General features: G+C 51.7%; 1 protein-coding gene across 2 annotated transcripts in view; it reads right to left on the reverse strand.

Annotated features, from left to right (window-relative positions):
• The window catches only part of MPRIP (myosin phosphatase Rho interacting protein), a 73147-nt gene that overhangs the window by 17557 nt on the left and 41118 nt on the right, over positions 1-14472 (reverse strand). For both annotated transcript variants that reach the window (XM_034065596.1, XM_034065595.1), the window contains exons 8-14: positions 10708-10849; positions 10077-10193; positions 7259-7315; positions 6398-6466; positions 6101-6190; positions 5649-5758; positions 849-1434 (exon numbers count right to left, since the gene is read on the reverse strand). In XM_034065596.1, coding sequence (XP_033921487.1) covers positions 849-1434; positions 5649-5758; positions 6101-6190; positions 6398-6466; positions 7259-7315; positions 10077-10193; positions 10708-10849 — 1171 coding nt within the window. The remainder of the gene's footprint in view (positions 1-848; positions 1435-5648; positions 5759-6100; positions 6191-6397; positions 6467-7258; positions 7316-10076; positions 10194-10707; positions 10850-14472) is intronic.

Consider the following 14472-nt stretch of genomic DNA (forward strand, 5'->3'; position numbering starts at 1 on the left):
CAGAGAGTTGAGCAGGGAATGGGTCATAAGGAGCAAGGGGTTTGGAGGGGATACAGAACAGCATGAACAGGGCTTTTGATGGCACTGCTGCTTTGCTCTGCTCTGGGATCTGCGTTTCATTTTGCCAGGCAAAATCCCTCCCCACTGAAAGAACCACATTATGATTAGTTTAGTCCCTAAAGCTCACTGCAGCAAAGGATGAATGGCACCAGCTTGTGCCAGGCATGACCCTGGCAAATCCCAGCCCAGTTCGGATTGGCGATACTCCTGGTTACTGCATGCCTGTACCCCTAATACACCTCAATCCCAACTAACAACAACCTTTGTTATCCCAGGCATGGGTCTCTTCCAAGTGAGCTGAGTCTCCTCCTTTCTCTTCCTAAATCCTAAGACTGTTTGATGTAGGCTCCACAGAAAGGGAACCTCTATGGTGTGTGCTACAACTGAAGCCAGTTTCTGGTTTTGTGGACATAACCACAGCCACAAATCTCTACAGCCATACAGAAGTAGGAGCTTGATGTTAGGGTCTGGCTACTACACACCGGTTGTGCCCATCTCATCAGGGCCAGGCTGGCCAACAACCAGCATGAGTGCAGGCTGCATTGGCTGGGAGGGGGTAACAAAGTGCTCCTGAGCCCTTTCTGCAGCCGTGGGAACATGAAAGCTGCTGGCAGGGCTGAATGGGAATGGACACGGATCTGTGCCCTGCCAGCTCTCCGGGGGCTCCTACAGCATCCCTGCTCCTTACCACTGCAAAGCAGGGAGAAAAGCAGCTTTTCAAAGCCTTGCTCAGGCTTCCTATAGTCACCCCAGGGCCCTGTTCCAGCCCCCCACACCCCCCCCTTTACCTCCTTCTCCAGCAGTGTGGTCAAGTGCTGCTTCGCCAGCCCCTCATCCCGGTCCTCAGCATTGGCGAGCTGCAGCGGCGCAATGGGGATCTGCTTCTCCTCCCGCAGCGGTGTGGTCTCCACTTGGTGCCAGCGCTGCTCGATCTCCACATGGACATTCTGTGGTTTGATATCCACCGGGACGGGCAGGACCCGATCCACCTCCATCCTCAGCGCCTCTTCCGACCCTGCCCCATCCACAGCATCGATCATCTCGAAGCGCTTGCGCCGCTCCTCTCGCCGCCGAGCCCTCTCCCGTTCCAGCTCACCCGTGTCGGTGTCACCGGCACCGGTGTCCCTGGTGAAGGCAGCAGAGCTGCTGCTGGAGGAGTCGGCAGCGTTCGCACGCTCCTGCACCAGGGCTTGCTGGATGGGGCGAAACTCAGCCCAGTCAAAGGTCTTGGACCGGCCTTCTCGCCGGCGCTCCCGGGCACGGCTCCGCTTCTGCTCCGGGTCCAGCTCAGCTTGTTCCGCATCTGGCTTCTCGCTAGGCTTGGGACCAGGCTCGAAGGAAGAGCTTGTTTTGCTTTTCTCTTCCGGCAGAGAGCTGTGAGGACACAGAGAGGGTGAAGGGAAGCGTCAATGGGTGCTCGAGACAGCCAGGCGCTCCCATGCATGCCTTGAAGAGCTGGGTGGAAAGGGGCTGCTGGAAGCCCAAGCCAATGCCACGTGGGTGCCCCCCTGCCCCTCCATCTCCCATCGCCTCTCAGGTGCAGGAGCTGCTGCTGCCTTTCCCCAGGGTCACACTGGTGTGCAAAGCTTTGGTGCAAGCAACCCCGGCTGCTCTGCAGCTGATCCCAACCTCGCTCCTCCTCAGCAGCCATCCCAGGGCTGGTGACCATGACCCAGCAGCAGCCTGCGGCCGAGGCAGCCACCCCAAACCATCCTGCCAGGCAGGGAAGAGGCTTCCAAAGCTCCTCCATCCAGCACCCGGTGGCTGGCTCAGTGCCCACCACCCTGGTTGCAGGGCTCCATGCACACACGCTGGTCGATGCAGCCATAGTCATGTACTTGCAGGGAGGAGGATGCCACCAGTCCCACCAAAGTCAGGCTGGCTTCAGAGCTGCGGGATGGAGAAGCACAGAGCAGCTCCCAAAGGTCTTGGGTGACAGGGGGGAAGGTTTTCCTTGAGCTTGGCAAAGTCAGGGTATGAATGGGTTGAAAACTTCTCTGTGCCACTATCTGCACTGAAGGCACAGCTCTCCCCTGGGCAACCAGCCTTGAGGGCAGCATGGGGTCTGCAGGCTCTATGAGCGGTTGTCAGTGCAGCAAAGGAGAGCCAAGAGTTATTCAACAAATGCCCATTTCTCAAGCAAGGAATAGTTCTGAGTGCTGATGGGGTGGGCTGGGAGGGGAGACAGACTTGTCAAGCAGGGAGAAGTTAACAGGGGAAGGTAATACCGTTTCCAACCTATGGATAATCCATAATGCAGGATTAGCTTATCAATACATGCCAGCCTTGTCACATGCAGATCAAAATCAACACAGAAACCAGCAGTGTGCTAAGCTATATCTATCTATCCCGAGGGAGTGGCAGGCATGTGCTGAACCCTCTTTGCTATCAGAAGCCCTTGAGATGCCTCCTGAGGCACAGCCCTGCTTGCTCAGGCTGACTCCTGGCTCTCCCTGCTTCCAGTACAACCACAGCCTCCCCGCGGGCTCCAGCCTCCAGCATAGCCTCCATCAGCTTTCTAGAAGGACGCAGTGGGAAGAGCTGGAAAGCAGCTCCCCAGGGCCCTTTGCTGCAGGTAAATCACTGTCACCAGGGCTCTGACCCATGGGACCACATGCACTGAGACTGCAGTGACCAGGAGGGAGCAGCACGGCTTCTCCTCCAGCCCTGCAAACACAGCCCAGCAGCCAACCACCTCCATGTATGTGCATACACCCAAAACAAAGGATGGAGCAGAAGAGATGCTCTGCATGGCTCTGCGCTAGTATCTTCCGATGCACTTTCATCCCCGATCAAACCACAGGCTCAGTAGAGCTGGGCTGCAAGATACACAGGCTAAAAGCAGCTCAAGAGGTAACTCCTTTTGCAGCACTGTCACTTGCACCTAATAGAATAAACCCAAAAGGCAGCACGGTGAAACCGCCTCGCTCCATAAGCATGAGAAGATACTGCACAACTCCAAAGCCAGGCACTCAGTCTGGAGTCAGTGACTACAGCTGCATTTAAAAGCAGCAGAACAGGGATGAGATTGAGTCTTAAACTAGAGAAGAGCACTAGGAATGGGGCCTTGGGGCCCCTTGGATGCTGATGAGAGACAGAAATGATGCTGCTCTAAATACCACATGGAATAATCTTGGTAATTCTAGAGGTGACACATCTCCCAAGCTCATTTCTCCTCTGCTGCTTTCCAAAGGGCACGGGATGTGTGTCAGGAAGCAGCCACTGGGGACTGAGTAAAGACACTCATAAGACTGACCCAGAGATTCTCGTTTCATCCCCTGCAAGCACCCATGGCTATTAATTCTGCTCACACGTCTCACATCTCCTTCATCCCAAATCAATTCACATCACGTGTGTGTTGGGGATGGATATTTCCCTTGAAATGGTATTTATAGGTCAAAATGAGAAGTTGGAGGTTTAATACATGTGGCTGTGGGAATGGTGTGTTCAAGAAGCTGCAGGCAACTGACACTGGGGAACTGGGGAACCAGTGTCCCAGCACTGAAGCAGCCACCTTCTTGCTTGTGGGTATATTATATCTGCATAGTGATCATTAGCAGAGGGTAAGTAGTGTCTCTGCAGACTGCAGGGCAGTGCTGAGGGCAGGGAGCAGAGCAGCATCTGTCCCCCACCAGGGCCTGACACATGCAGCAATCTAAACAGTAATTAGGACTTGGGTAACGAGTGTGTTTGGCTCAGTGGAGACATGGCAGTGGGCTAATGAGAGACAGGGCTGCAGGAGCATATGGAGTCAGACCAGCCCTAGGGATGGGGTGAACACCATCACCATCCCAGCAAAACCAAGCATCCAGGCTATTGTCCCTCTTGCACCCCAGCCATGCTGTGCAGACATTGGCCACCTCTCCTCTCCATCACGAGCCTTTGGCAGTCTCCTTTGGCTTTCCAGCAGCCCTGTTCACAAGGTGGGTGCGGGTGTTAATGATGGGCCTGAAGCCAGACGGGATGGGATGGGATATCCCACACCATGGCAAAGGGCTTGTGAGCAGGCACCGGTGAACACAGCCCTGCTCCACACACGGCGCAGCCCTTCAGCCCACAGCAACATGACTAACCCACGTACCCCATCCAAACCAGTGCAAACAACAGAAGTGCACCTATAATTCCCTTTTCCCCAGCTCAGGACTGTGATTCATGGTCTATTAATGCAGTGTAACAAGTTACAGCCCAACTGGTACCTGCGCTTGGACCCTCTCATGAAGGGAAACCAAGCCAAACCACTTTGCATGGGCTTGGAGCAGATGCAAAGGCAGCAAGCACAGGTCTGCTGCGCTGCAGGAACCTGTTGGGCTATATCTGGCTCTTAGAAGGAAGAGAGATCCCCTCCAATTTCCTTGGTCTCCATCTTCATCTATAGTCACATCGGAAGATACCAGTGTGGGGAAATCAAGTGTCAAGACCAGGTTGCTTCTTCCCTTCTCTCTGGCTTTTATTTAAGGGGAAAAAATGATAAAGGGGCAGGTGAAAAAAGGAAAGAAAACTAAATGGAAACTGCAGGACTTCCCATCCGAGGTGCAGAAAAGGAGCATGCAGTGAACCACGAGATAATACAAACCACAGAACGTTAATACAGGAGAGAACACAGTTTTCCAACCTGGGCTTCAGCACGGATAGTTTCAAAGAGAAGTTTTTCCTGGGATTGCATGGAAATCAAACACACACAGGAATGAGGAGAGAGGAGGCTTCCCCGAGACCCCCCGCGAGATCCACCAGAGCTCGGGCAGGGCTGGGAAACAGTGGCCAAGTGCCAAGCGGGATGGGGAAGGAGAGGCTGGAGCATCTCCATGTCAACAGCACCGGGTGAGAAGAGCCATTCCATCAATGCAGGGACAAACCTGGCAAAAACCTGCTTGTTTCAGCTACAGTAAGGACAGGAGACGGAGTTAATGGTGTGTCCGTGTCCACGAAGCCTGGAAGAGGTGGCCCATACGAGTGTGGCTGGCACAGTTAGCTGTGAGGAGGTCAACCACCCTTTGCCCACAGCCACAAGCGCCCACAGAAGGGACTCTGTGAAGCGAGGGGCTCCCTTCCTCTGGCACTGGTGGCAGGAGGAGATGCGAGTGTTACTACAGGGGAATGAGCTCTGGAAGATCAAAAGAGGAGGGAAGATTTGCTGGCTGGAGTTTAAAATACATCCGAGCCAAAGAGCTTCTAAACTGAACCCTGGGCTTGTGCTGCTGTGACCCGCGAAGGGGATGGGCAGCTCGTGCTGAACAGTAGCCAGAGGAAAGGGGGAATCCTTTCACACAACTGAATCCAAGTGGTTTCACAATACCTGGTAGGAATCCAGAGGAGCCTTGATATAGGAACAGTATTGCATATTCCTACGCACAAATTAAAGCCACATTTGCAACCCTCTTTGACACGTGCACACGTTAAAAAGAGTAACTCAGCATATCAGCATCCCCACAAAGCGTATCCAAAATAAGCCCAGAGAGAGGGATGTGAGAAAGAGCCGCAGCTTCCAGGAACAGACAGGCTCAGAAAGAGGAAAGAAAAGGGATAAAGGAAGAGTTATTCCTGCATAGCAAACCAGACAACTGCAGGGGCTGCTGAACTCCCCCCTTTACCTTGTTACATCTGGAGCAGTGGTGGGGCGAACGTGCTTCATGATGGTCTGGATCCAGTTGCGCCGAATGCCCGTCGTCATGGCAGAGAGGGTGAACTCCCCTTCCTTTGTCTAGGGAGGGAGAATGGGCTCAGAGCAGCTAAAGGCACCCATCAGGATCATCCCACACACCCCAATACCACCCTGCACCCAGCCCCAAGCACCCAGCGCTAGGGCATTGCTGCCTGGCTGTGTGGAGGTCGCATCCAGCCCCTCCATCCCTGAGTGTGCTCACAGTGGGAATTAGGCCATAAATCCCTGGAGCATTTTGGGGGTGCTGGGTGGTCTCTCTTATATATCTGGGGAGATGTTTCCTTTGCCACAGATGAGCATCCCTAAGCAGTAACACAACATAAAGCAGCCCCATTGGCTGTCCCACAGCCAGACTCTTCCTCCTTCCCGTGTTTTCCTTACATGGATCTGGAAGCCGTAGTTTCGCTGAACCGGGTACTCAGTAACATCATAGCATGTGGATAAATCGATTTCTCCATCCAGGTCTGCTGCCTGGAGAGGGAAGTGGTGAAATAAAACACAATGCTTTAGAATCCTAAAGTGTGGTGGGCTCACAGTGAGCAGCTCCTTGAGAAGCACAAAGCTCTGAAGAGCAATGCTCAAGGACCTCAGCATCTGGGAAGACAACCTGTCTGGGGTTGGTTTGGGGGCACGTGGGTGCAGAGCAATGGGTTGAATGCTGATGGAGAACACACTTACCTCCTCAGCCACTGAATCCCGGTAGTATCTCAGGCTCTGGTCAGTCAGCACAAACCAGTGCTTCTTCCACTAGGAAACAGTGAAGATGAGGCTGTTACACTCCTGCTCCTTCCCCACCAGCAGATCCCAGGCAGTTTGTCACAGTCACCCAGCACAGACACCCCCATTTCCCCTCAACAGGATGAATGGGAGGTAAGGAAATCCAGGGAAGGGGATTGCTAACAGCCAGCACACCCATGCTGGCATCAGTGCCTGCCTCTAAGCAGTGCATCCTGCATCCCTCTGGGAATGGACAGGAGGAAGGCAGCAGTTGCTGCTTCCCTCAGAGCCAGCTCAGAGGCATTTATTTATTCCTTGGCCTTGCTGTTTCCCCAGTGCTCTGAAGGCCTTATCTGAGCCTCATTACTGACGCCAAAGGGGTTGCTGGGTCACAGGGGAGCCGGCTGCTCCCGGTCTCATGACTAACAGAGAATGGGAACACTAAACCAGTCCTGCTATCCAAGCTGCCCCAGCTCCCCAGGACATGATATCCCACTGTGGGGCTTTCGTCCCTAGGACAGAGAACCAGATATTCCCGCTCCAAGACAAACACCACTTGCATAGGGCTTGCACACAACCACTGCTGTCTGGCTCCAGCCTTGTGCAAACTCCCTGTCACTGCTCTGCACCTGCAACTGGTTTCTCCCATCTGGAGCATGGGCCCAACACTCACCCACCCTGCAAGGACACTGGAGCTTTGTCAGCGCCCAGAGCAGCCCTGTGTGCAGCCAGGACATCCCAGTGAGTGCTGGCTGCTAGAAATCACGACTGACCATGGCACCAAAGGACCAATGTGAAGGGCAGAGCTTCCCCCAGACTCACCTGCCCGTCCTCATACTGCTTTGTCAACCAGCCCTTCTTGAAGTTCAGCAGGTCAGGCTGCAAGAAGGGAGAAGGGTGATCAGAGGGGAGGGCAAAAGCATCTGCACCCAGAAGCAACAGTAATAAAAGAGGCCAGTAACAGTTAAATTCAGAGAACCATAGAATAGCTTGCGTTGGAAGGGACCTTTTTAAAGGTCATCAAGTCCAAACTGGATCATTATACTGTGTGGTGGCTAAATGTCTGCTCCCAGGAGGAACAAAGACTTGCTGTATGGTTTATTCAGGCTGTTCTCTTCCTAGCACTCCCCTTGGCAACTTCCTACTGCTACACCAGCATTACAGAGAAAGGAGTAGCAAGGAATTAGCAAGACTGCAGGCAGTTCTGTCCCTCTATTATATATTATGAAAGAAAAACAATGTGCTATGGATGCAAGGCTGCAGGGTTCAAAACAAGGCTGGAAACCCAGGGGATCCAAGCACTGCATCACCCAAATGACACCTGCTCTTTACTCCAAAGAGGATGCATTGGGATGTTGAAGCCCTGAGGAAAGCAACCAAGGCAGCATGGGATAACCCCTGCCAGCCCTCACTCCCAGCCCTGCCCATGTGCAGGGAAGGATGCAGTGGAAATGCTTTCACTCCCTCGAGGCTGAGCTTCTCCAGCTGCTCCATGTGCTGCAGAGTGGAGGAGGAAAGGACAGCAGCGTGTGAAATGCAGCTGCAGTGCCTGAAACAGGGTATAGCAATGAGATCAATGGAAAACTGGGGTTTGGAAGGCTGTTCAATCAAACCAATGCTGTGAAGCACACGTATTTGGGTGCTCCCATCGTGGTGGGAACCCAGCCTCATTCCATGAACACACAGGGGGAAGTAAATGCCATGCTGCCCTTCATGGATACCTATGGAACAGGATGAGGGAACAGACAGACACCAGCTGGAGCAGCCCTGGCTGGGATGCGCCTGCAGGCAATAAACCCACTGAGGCCTGCCAGGACCTGCTGCTGAGGCAGCAATAAGCCATGGACAAACTGCAGAGAATATTGCATTGGCCATGACTACATCCATCTCTGAAGCAGGCTGAAAGCTGGGTATCCTGATCTCAGCCCTACCTGACCCTGAAAGCAACACCACCACTTCTCTGCCAAAGTGTAGGTGGGATCGTGCTCTTAGGGTCTGGATCCTGTTGAAGCCCTTTCTTGTACTACAGGAGAGCATCAGGAAAAGAATCTGTATTTGGATCGAAGGTAACTGGCTCCCAGCTATGCACTTTGCAGAGAAGGAAAATGGAAGGACTCCAAGAGTTATCTTTCACTTGTTTTTTATCAACTGGGAATAAACAGAATCTAATGGAAAAGCAGATAAACCTCTCCTCAGCAGCATCCATACTGCAGCTTTTAGTTTCCCTAAGATTTAAGCAAAGCTGAAGAAGCAGGCAGAGAGGAAGGATGCTGCTAAGCAGTATATGCATGTTTCAGAGCCAGCTGCAGTGAGATACTACAGAAACACCAGGAACAGAAGGTTTCTCCTGTAGGTCCTGCTCCATATGGAAATCCCTTTGCTTTCCTCTCCTCAGGCAGACAGGAGAGCACAGACTGTGCCTGAAGCTCCAAAGCTGCTCCAGCATGAAATGTCTGGGACCAGCTGCCACTGAAGGGTGTAGACTTTAGGAACCAAAGTCAGATGAAGCACTCGATGGAAGATATACCCAATGCAGCAAAGCCACAGCTCTGCTGAACTCACAGAGCCTAACAAGGGATGAACTCTCCCTTGGCTTTTATCCTGATGGATAACCTGATCTGACACAGTGAACTAAATGGGTAGGGGAGAGTCTTGCGATTACAGCTGCAAGCCAAGCAGGCATACAGGTTTCTATGTTGCTACTTTGATAGCAAGAGTGGCACAATAAAAGTGTATTTAATGCAAGGAACAGGTTTTTTTCCCATTGACTTCCTTGCCTTCACTGGATGCTGTGCATTGCCACTTCTTGCACCGTATTCTTCCCACCAAGGAGTTACACTCACTCTAATGGCTGTACAAGTCTACAGGAGGACTCAGCCAGTGCATTTGTCTGCAAGTCCTTGAATGGAAGTCACCCATCCACAAAAAATGCAGCTTGTATTTACAGTGGCTCTGTAATCTCTGTGAGAGATTAGCAAGTGTATTTATTCTGTTCCGACAGAAGGGTGGTGAGTGAGAGGAAAGCATTCTGTGTTTGTTCGGTACTGTTTGCCTTCAGGTCTGGTGAGCATCTGAAATATGCAAAGGGAGGAAAGCTCGGGAGGGACGTCTGGCCCTTCCTCACAGCCTTCATCCCGCTCACACTCACCTGCAACTGCACAAACATCAAGGTAATGGCATTAGGAAACTGGGCCATGTGTTAGCTCTGTCTGAAGATGCATCAGTCATGACCGAGAGGCAGCACAAGGCAAAGAGGAGCTCTGGCTGGTGACCCCAGCACCTCAGGGGTGATGTACAGCATCAGTGCTTAACACATGGAGCAAAGCATTGAGGAAATGGGGTATTCCAGGGAAAAATAACAACCAAAATGGCTGATTTCCAAGCTGCTGCTGTACGTGAAGGAAAAGGACTCCTTGCAAGACTCTGTTTTAAACAGTAGATGGGAACAGAGAAGAAGTGCAGCTCTCTCCAGCTGAGCCCCTAGGACTCTCACTGAAACCTGCTCCAAATCTGTGTGTATCCTATATCCTACATCCTGGTTATGAGGAAAGCAGCAGACAGCCCCGTTTTCCCTGGACCTGCCTGGGAAGGGCCTCTCGCATCCTCCCCCAAGGCAGAGGACATGGCCCTGGTGTCTCACCGTCATAGAGGACTCCGTGGACCTTCTGTCCAGCGACTTTGCCCTGCGGTGCGGGGACAGAGGAGATGCAGACACGTCCAGGATGGAGCCCACAGCTGCAGTTTCACAAGTGAAGTCCTGTGTGAACAGCGTTAGCCCAGATCAGTGCAGGAACTAGGACAGAGTCCTGCTCTCTTGGCTCATGGCATAAAAATCCCTGTTATTTAAGGGGCATCTCAGGCTCAGAACAAGTGTCATTGCACTGGTGACACATTTTTGTCCTCTCAGGCGTTAATTTGTTCCCAATATATCCAAGTGTATCTGGGACTCTCAAAACTCCCCATTTCTTTTGTTACCTCACCCCATCCTGCTGTGTCCTGCCATGGCAGAGCTGAAGTTTCCCTGTTTCTATTTCGGAGGAAGGAGAAAAGACAGCCTGATTTTCCACTCTGCAGCTGGGTCATGGGAGCAGAGCAGCGAGCAGCAAACCTGCATACACTGAGCACACAGAGTGGTCCAGCCCCTGTTTGAGCCTGCTTGTGATCCACATCCCCTGCTCCACCCAGGGACAAACCCCATACAGCTAAACCTATAGCTAAACCTGCCAGATCCCATCTCCCAAACCCCACAAGAGTTGGGATGAGCAGCTTACCCGTTTCCGGGGGAAAACCCTCTTCTCACTCCTGCCCTGCCGCGTCTCACTGGAAAGGGCAGCACCGGCCGACACGTTCGTTTCCATGTGCTCTGCGTTCTCAATATCTAATGCCTCAAACTTTTCAATTACCTGGGATCTCCTGGAAAACAGACAGGAAAAGGGAAACCAGAGGGGGTTTAAATCCCAGAACTGAGCTGAGCTGTACAACCCCACAAACGCTTGACCATGGACAAGGGGATTTTGGTCCCCGTTTCTCTGCATGCCCCAGCGTGTGCAAATCCAGGGTAAAACACCCCAATCTGACAATGCATCATTGGAAGTGGGGACAAAACCTCCCTCGTATCCTCTTAAATCCCTAGAAACCCCTTGCAAAACCAGCAATAGCTTTTTACATGTACATTTTACATCCCTTTGACAGGCTGGGATTGAGCTTTGGCTCAAGCTTTGTCTTTGCTCTCCAGCCCTGCAGCTATCAACAGCCCCCCCCCAGGCCACAGAGCAGAGACACATCAGACCCAGCTGGGGTGCAGAGGCAATGGGTGGCTGTGGGTCACCCTGTGTGTTCCCTGCAATAGATAACCTGTAAAAACAGCCCCACACAGGTAACACCCAAAGGGTTGCACTGACAGAACGGTGTTCATAGGTGCCTCCAGACAACAGTTTGCCTTGCAGGTTGTACCAGCTGAAGAGGCATGAGATGAGGAGCACCCTGCGCAGGCACACCAGGGGATCCCCTGTAAAACCATGGGGCTCAACCCTCCTCTCAAACTGATCTGCATACCCAGTATGGACAGCAGGGAGCACAGCTTGGGCTCTTAGACACTACCCTGGTGACCCACAGCACTGTGGCACTCATGTCTCTGAGGATGGAGAACTGTGAAGAAGTGTGGATAAAGCAGGAGCCAACCCCAGACCAAACCCAAATGGGATGCTCCTAGGAAAGAGCCTTGCAGGTGGAATTAAAGCACCACTTCAGCATGAAAAGTTGCTCTATGACCCACAGGATATACAGGAGTTTTCAAAGGACCTGCTGGTGTCTAAGCCTGCATGCCCAGGTCTCTGTTATCAACCTCAGGTCTGTGACCACAACATGGGAACATGAAGCAATAACCCACCACCACCATCACAAATGCCAGCTGAGCTCCAAGCTGTGGGGTTTAAAGCTCAGTTTTGAACCTCCCCAAAAGCTCAGTCCAGGTGGGTTCTGGACACAAAACCTGGACCCACTCGTGCCGCATCTCAACTCAGGGCTGCTTGCTCTGTGTAAACCTCTAATGTGCATGAAAACCACAATGGCAACCACATGAGGGGAAACAGGTTGTCAAGAAATAACATTTTTCACACTTCCCAGAGAAAGAACAGCAGATTAAGGGCTCAAACCCCATGAAACATTCAGTTTTTAACCAACATTTGCCCCAAATTCCATCAATGAAACCAACAGTCTGAGCACATCACATCCCCCAGGGGGCTGGGGCCCCCCACTGCTCTCAGAGCCAGGCTGCCAGGACTGGGTGCTGGAGCCTACAGCCAAAGAGGAAGGGACAAAACCGGTTATGGGAGACTTTGCTTTGTAAATCCAAACACCTCTATAATGTTTATATGGGACATCTTTTCAGCTCCTGCTGCCTCCCAGTTTGCAGAGTGCGAGCAGGATGCTCTGCTCATGAGATGTCCATTCCCATAAGCCAGTCTATGAAGCATAAATCCACATCCTCCATTCACCAACAAATGGGGAAGTGCTTTGGAAACACAGTATTTGAACCTTTTCCCCACTGGCCAAGCCTTCTCTGAGTTTCAGTTTAGGAGGGAGTAAGAGCTCCATGAATTAACATTGTCTGTGCCCTATTTAGGTGAAGGCCTGAAGAAAACCAAAATCAGGAGGAGAATAAAACCAAACCAAAACAACCAAATAAAACCATAAAACAAAATCAAAAGCAGGTTGATTTCTCATGAAAGGGGCTGCACCACCAGGTTGTTCTACGGCTTGAGATTGAGATGAGATGGTAGCGAAGCAGGCGAAGTAAAGGTGGACACGTCACACAGCAACACAGCAGGAGAAGGTGGAGAGCAACAAGACCTGGAAGAAAATAAGGCTGGAAAATGAATGAACAGAAGAGGAAATCATATCTCTGCATCTACATAATAAAACAAAATCAAAATCATTCCAGTAATTCGTCATTAAAAAAGGGAGGAGGGAAAAAGAAATCACTGCAACCCAATCACAGGCCCAAGGGTTAATATCATCCGGATTACAGGAAAGAATCGTCTTTATTTCCCATTAGCTCATTTCAGAGAGGTTACTGCTGGAGATCCTGAAGGAATGGGGAGGGGAAGAGCTGTCCTCTCCTCCCCATCACAAGGGGAGAGCTGCTCCCTCTCAACAGCAGCTCCGTGCTGCCAAACCAAGGCTGCGGGCAGGTACCAAGAAGCGTTTGAGAAGCTGCGGTGCCATTCGGTGCTTTCTCAACCACAAAGCTCATCCCAAGTTGTTCCTCGGCCATGCAGGCTGTTAATCTTTTCCAGGCTATTAAACCTGAGCTGCTGATCTGGGCTGTGAGGTGGAGGGACTGAAAGCTATAAAGCTATAAAAGCTGAAAGCTATAAAGACCAGCACGAGCTATCGTTAATGTGATTTTCTTTGATTGGAAGAAAAGGGCTTGTTTTTATTGGATTCATTCCTTATTGAGCAGCAAGAAAGACAGCAAGTGTCAGGGAAAGGAAGAGGAATTCTCCTAAAAGGTCCACAAAAATGAAGAAGATAGCTTTACATGGAAAAATATATATATCTACTTGGGAAAGCAGGCGCTCCTCTGGGGGTAAAAGCAGCATTCAGTGCAGAGCCTGCCATATCCAGAAGCTCCAGAGAAGGGATTTGAGAAAGGAAAAGTCTTTTAAGCCATTCCAGGCAGCTATTTATCAAGGCTAGAAATAGACCCTCAGCCCCCTGACCATGCTCCTACAGCAGATGCCACAGTGGAGTCTTGCCAGCAGGAAGCAGAACATGGGGTCAACCAGGAAAACCCACAGGTTTAGAGGCTGCATCCCTGAAAGTGTGCAAGAAGAGCCAAGTTTGCCAACCAGAAATCCCAGTGCTTCCCAGGAAGCTGCATGAGGAAAGGGCTTCCCACCCGATGGTGGTCTCCTTCCCACCCTGCTGAGATGTGCCAGGATTTATCCCTGCGGCTGCAAAGTCCTGCTGGGATACAGGGACCAATGGCTGGGGACATCCCTGAAGGCTTCAAGATTCATCCATAGGGTTTTCCAAGAGCTACCCCTGCTCCTTCTCCCTAGAGATGGGTCTGAGATGGGAATCTGGAGGCACAGCAGCCCCGTCCTGCCACGTGCCAGCAGAGGGAACTCGCACTCTGTGCTGTGCCAAAACCCTGTAGATGATCTCCTGCTTTCAGATTCCTGGCTCTGAGTGGTTGCGAGCTCAGACGGGGCGTGGAGGCAGCCTCAGGTATACATGGTCAACATGGAAAACTTCCATCCCAATCCTGGATTTAAGTCACGTCATATCTCTTACTGTAAGGGAACGCGACAAGAAGCCTTGGAAACGGCTTTATCTGGAGCTAAGCCTGCAGGTGTGTCACAGGGTACCTAAAATAATCCTTTCCCATCCGTAGCTCTGACGCTCGCACTGATTTATGGTGGATAAACAAAGGAAAAATGGGAAGGAGAACCAAAAACACCACCAAAATCAAAGCAAGTTCATTTGGCTGCACTGAAGGATGAAAGATCTGAACCATGCCTGGCTGGTGC

The sequence above is a fragment of the Melopsittacus undulatus genome, chromosome 8 (assembly GCF_012275295.1).
Source record: "Melopsittacus undulatus isolate bMelUnd1 chromosome 8, bMelUnd1.mat.Z, whole genome shotgun sequence".
NCBI lineage: Eukaryota > Metazoa > Chordata > Aves > Psittaciformes > Psittaculidae > Melopsittacus > Melopsittacus undulatus.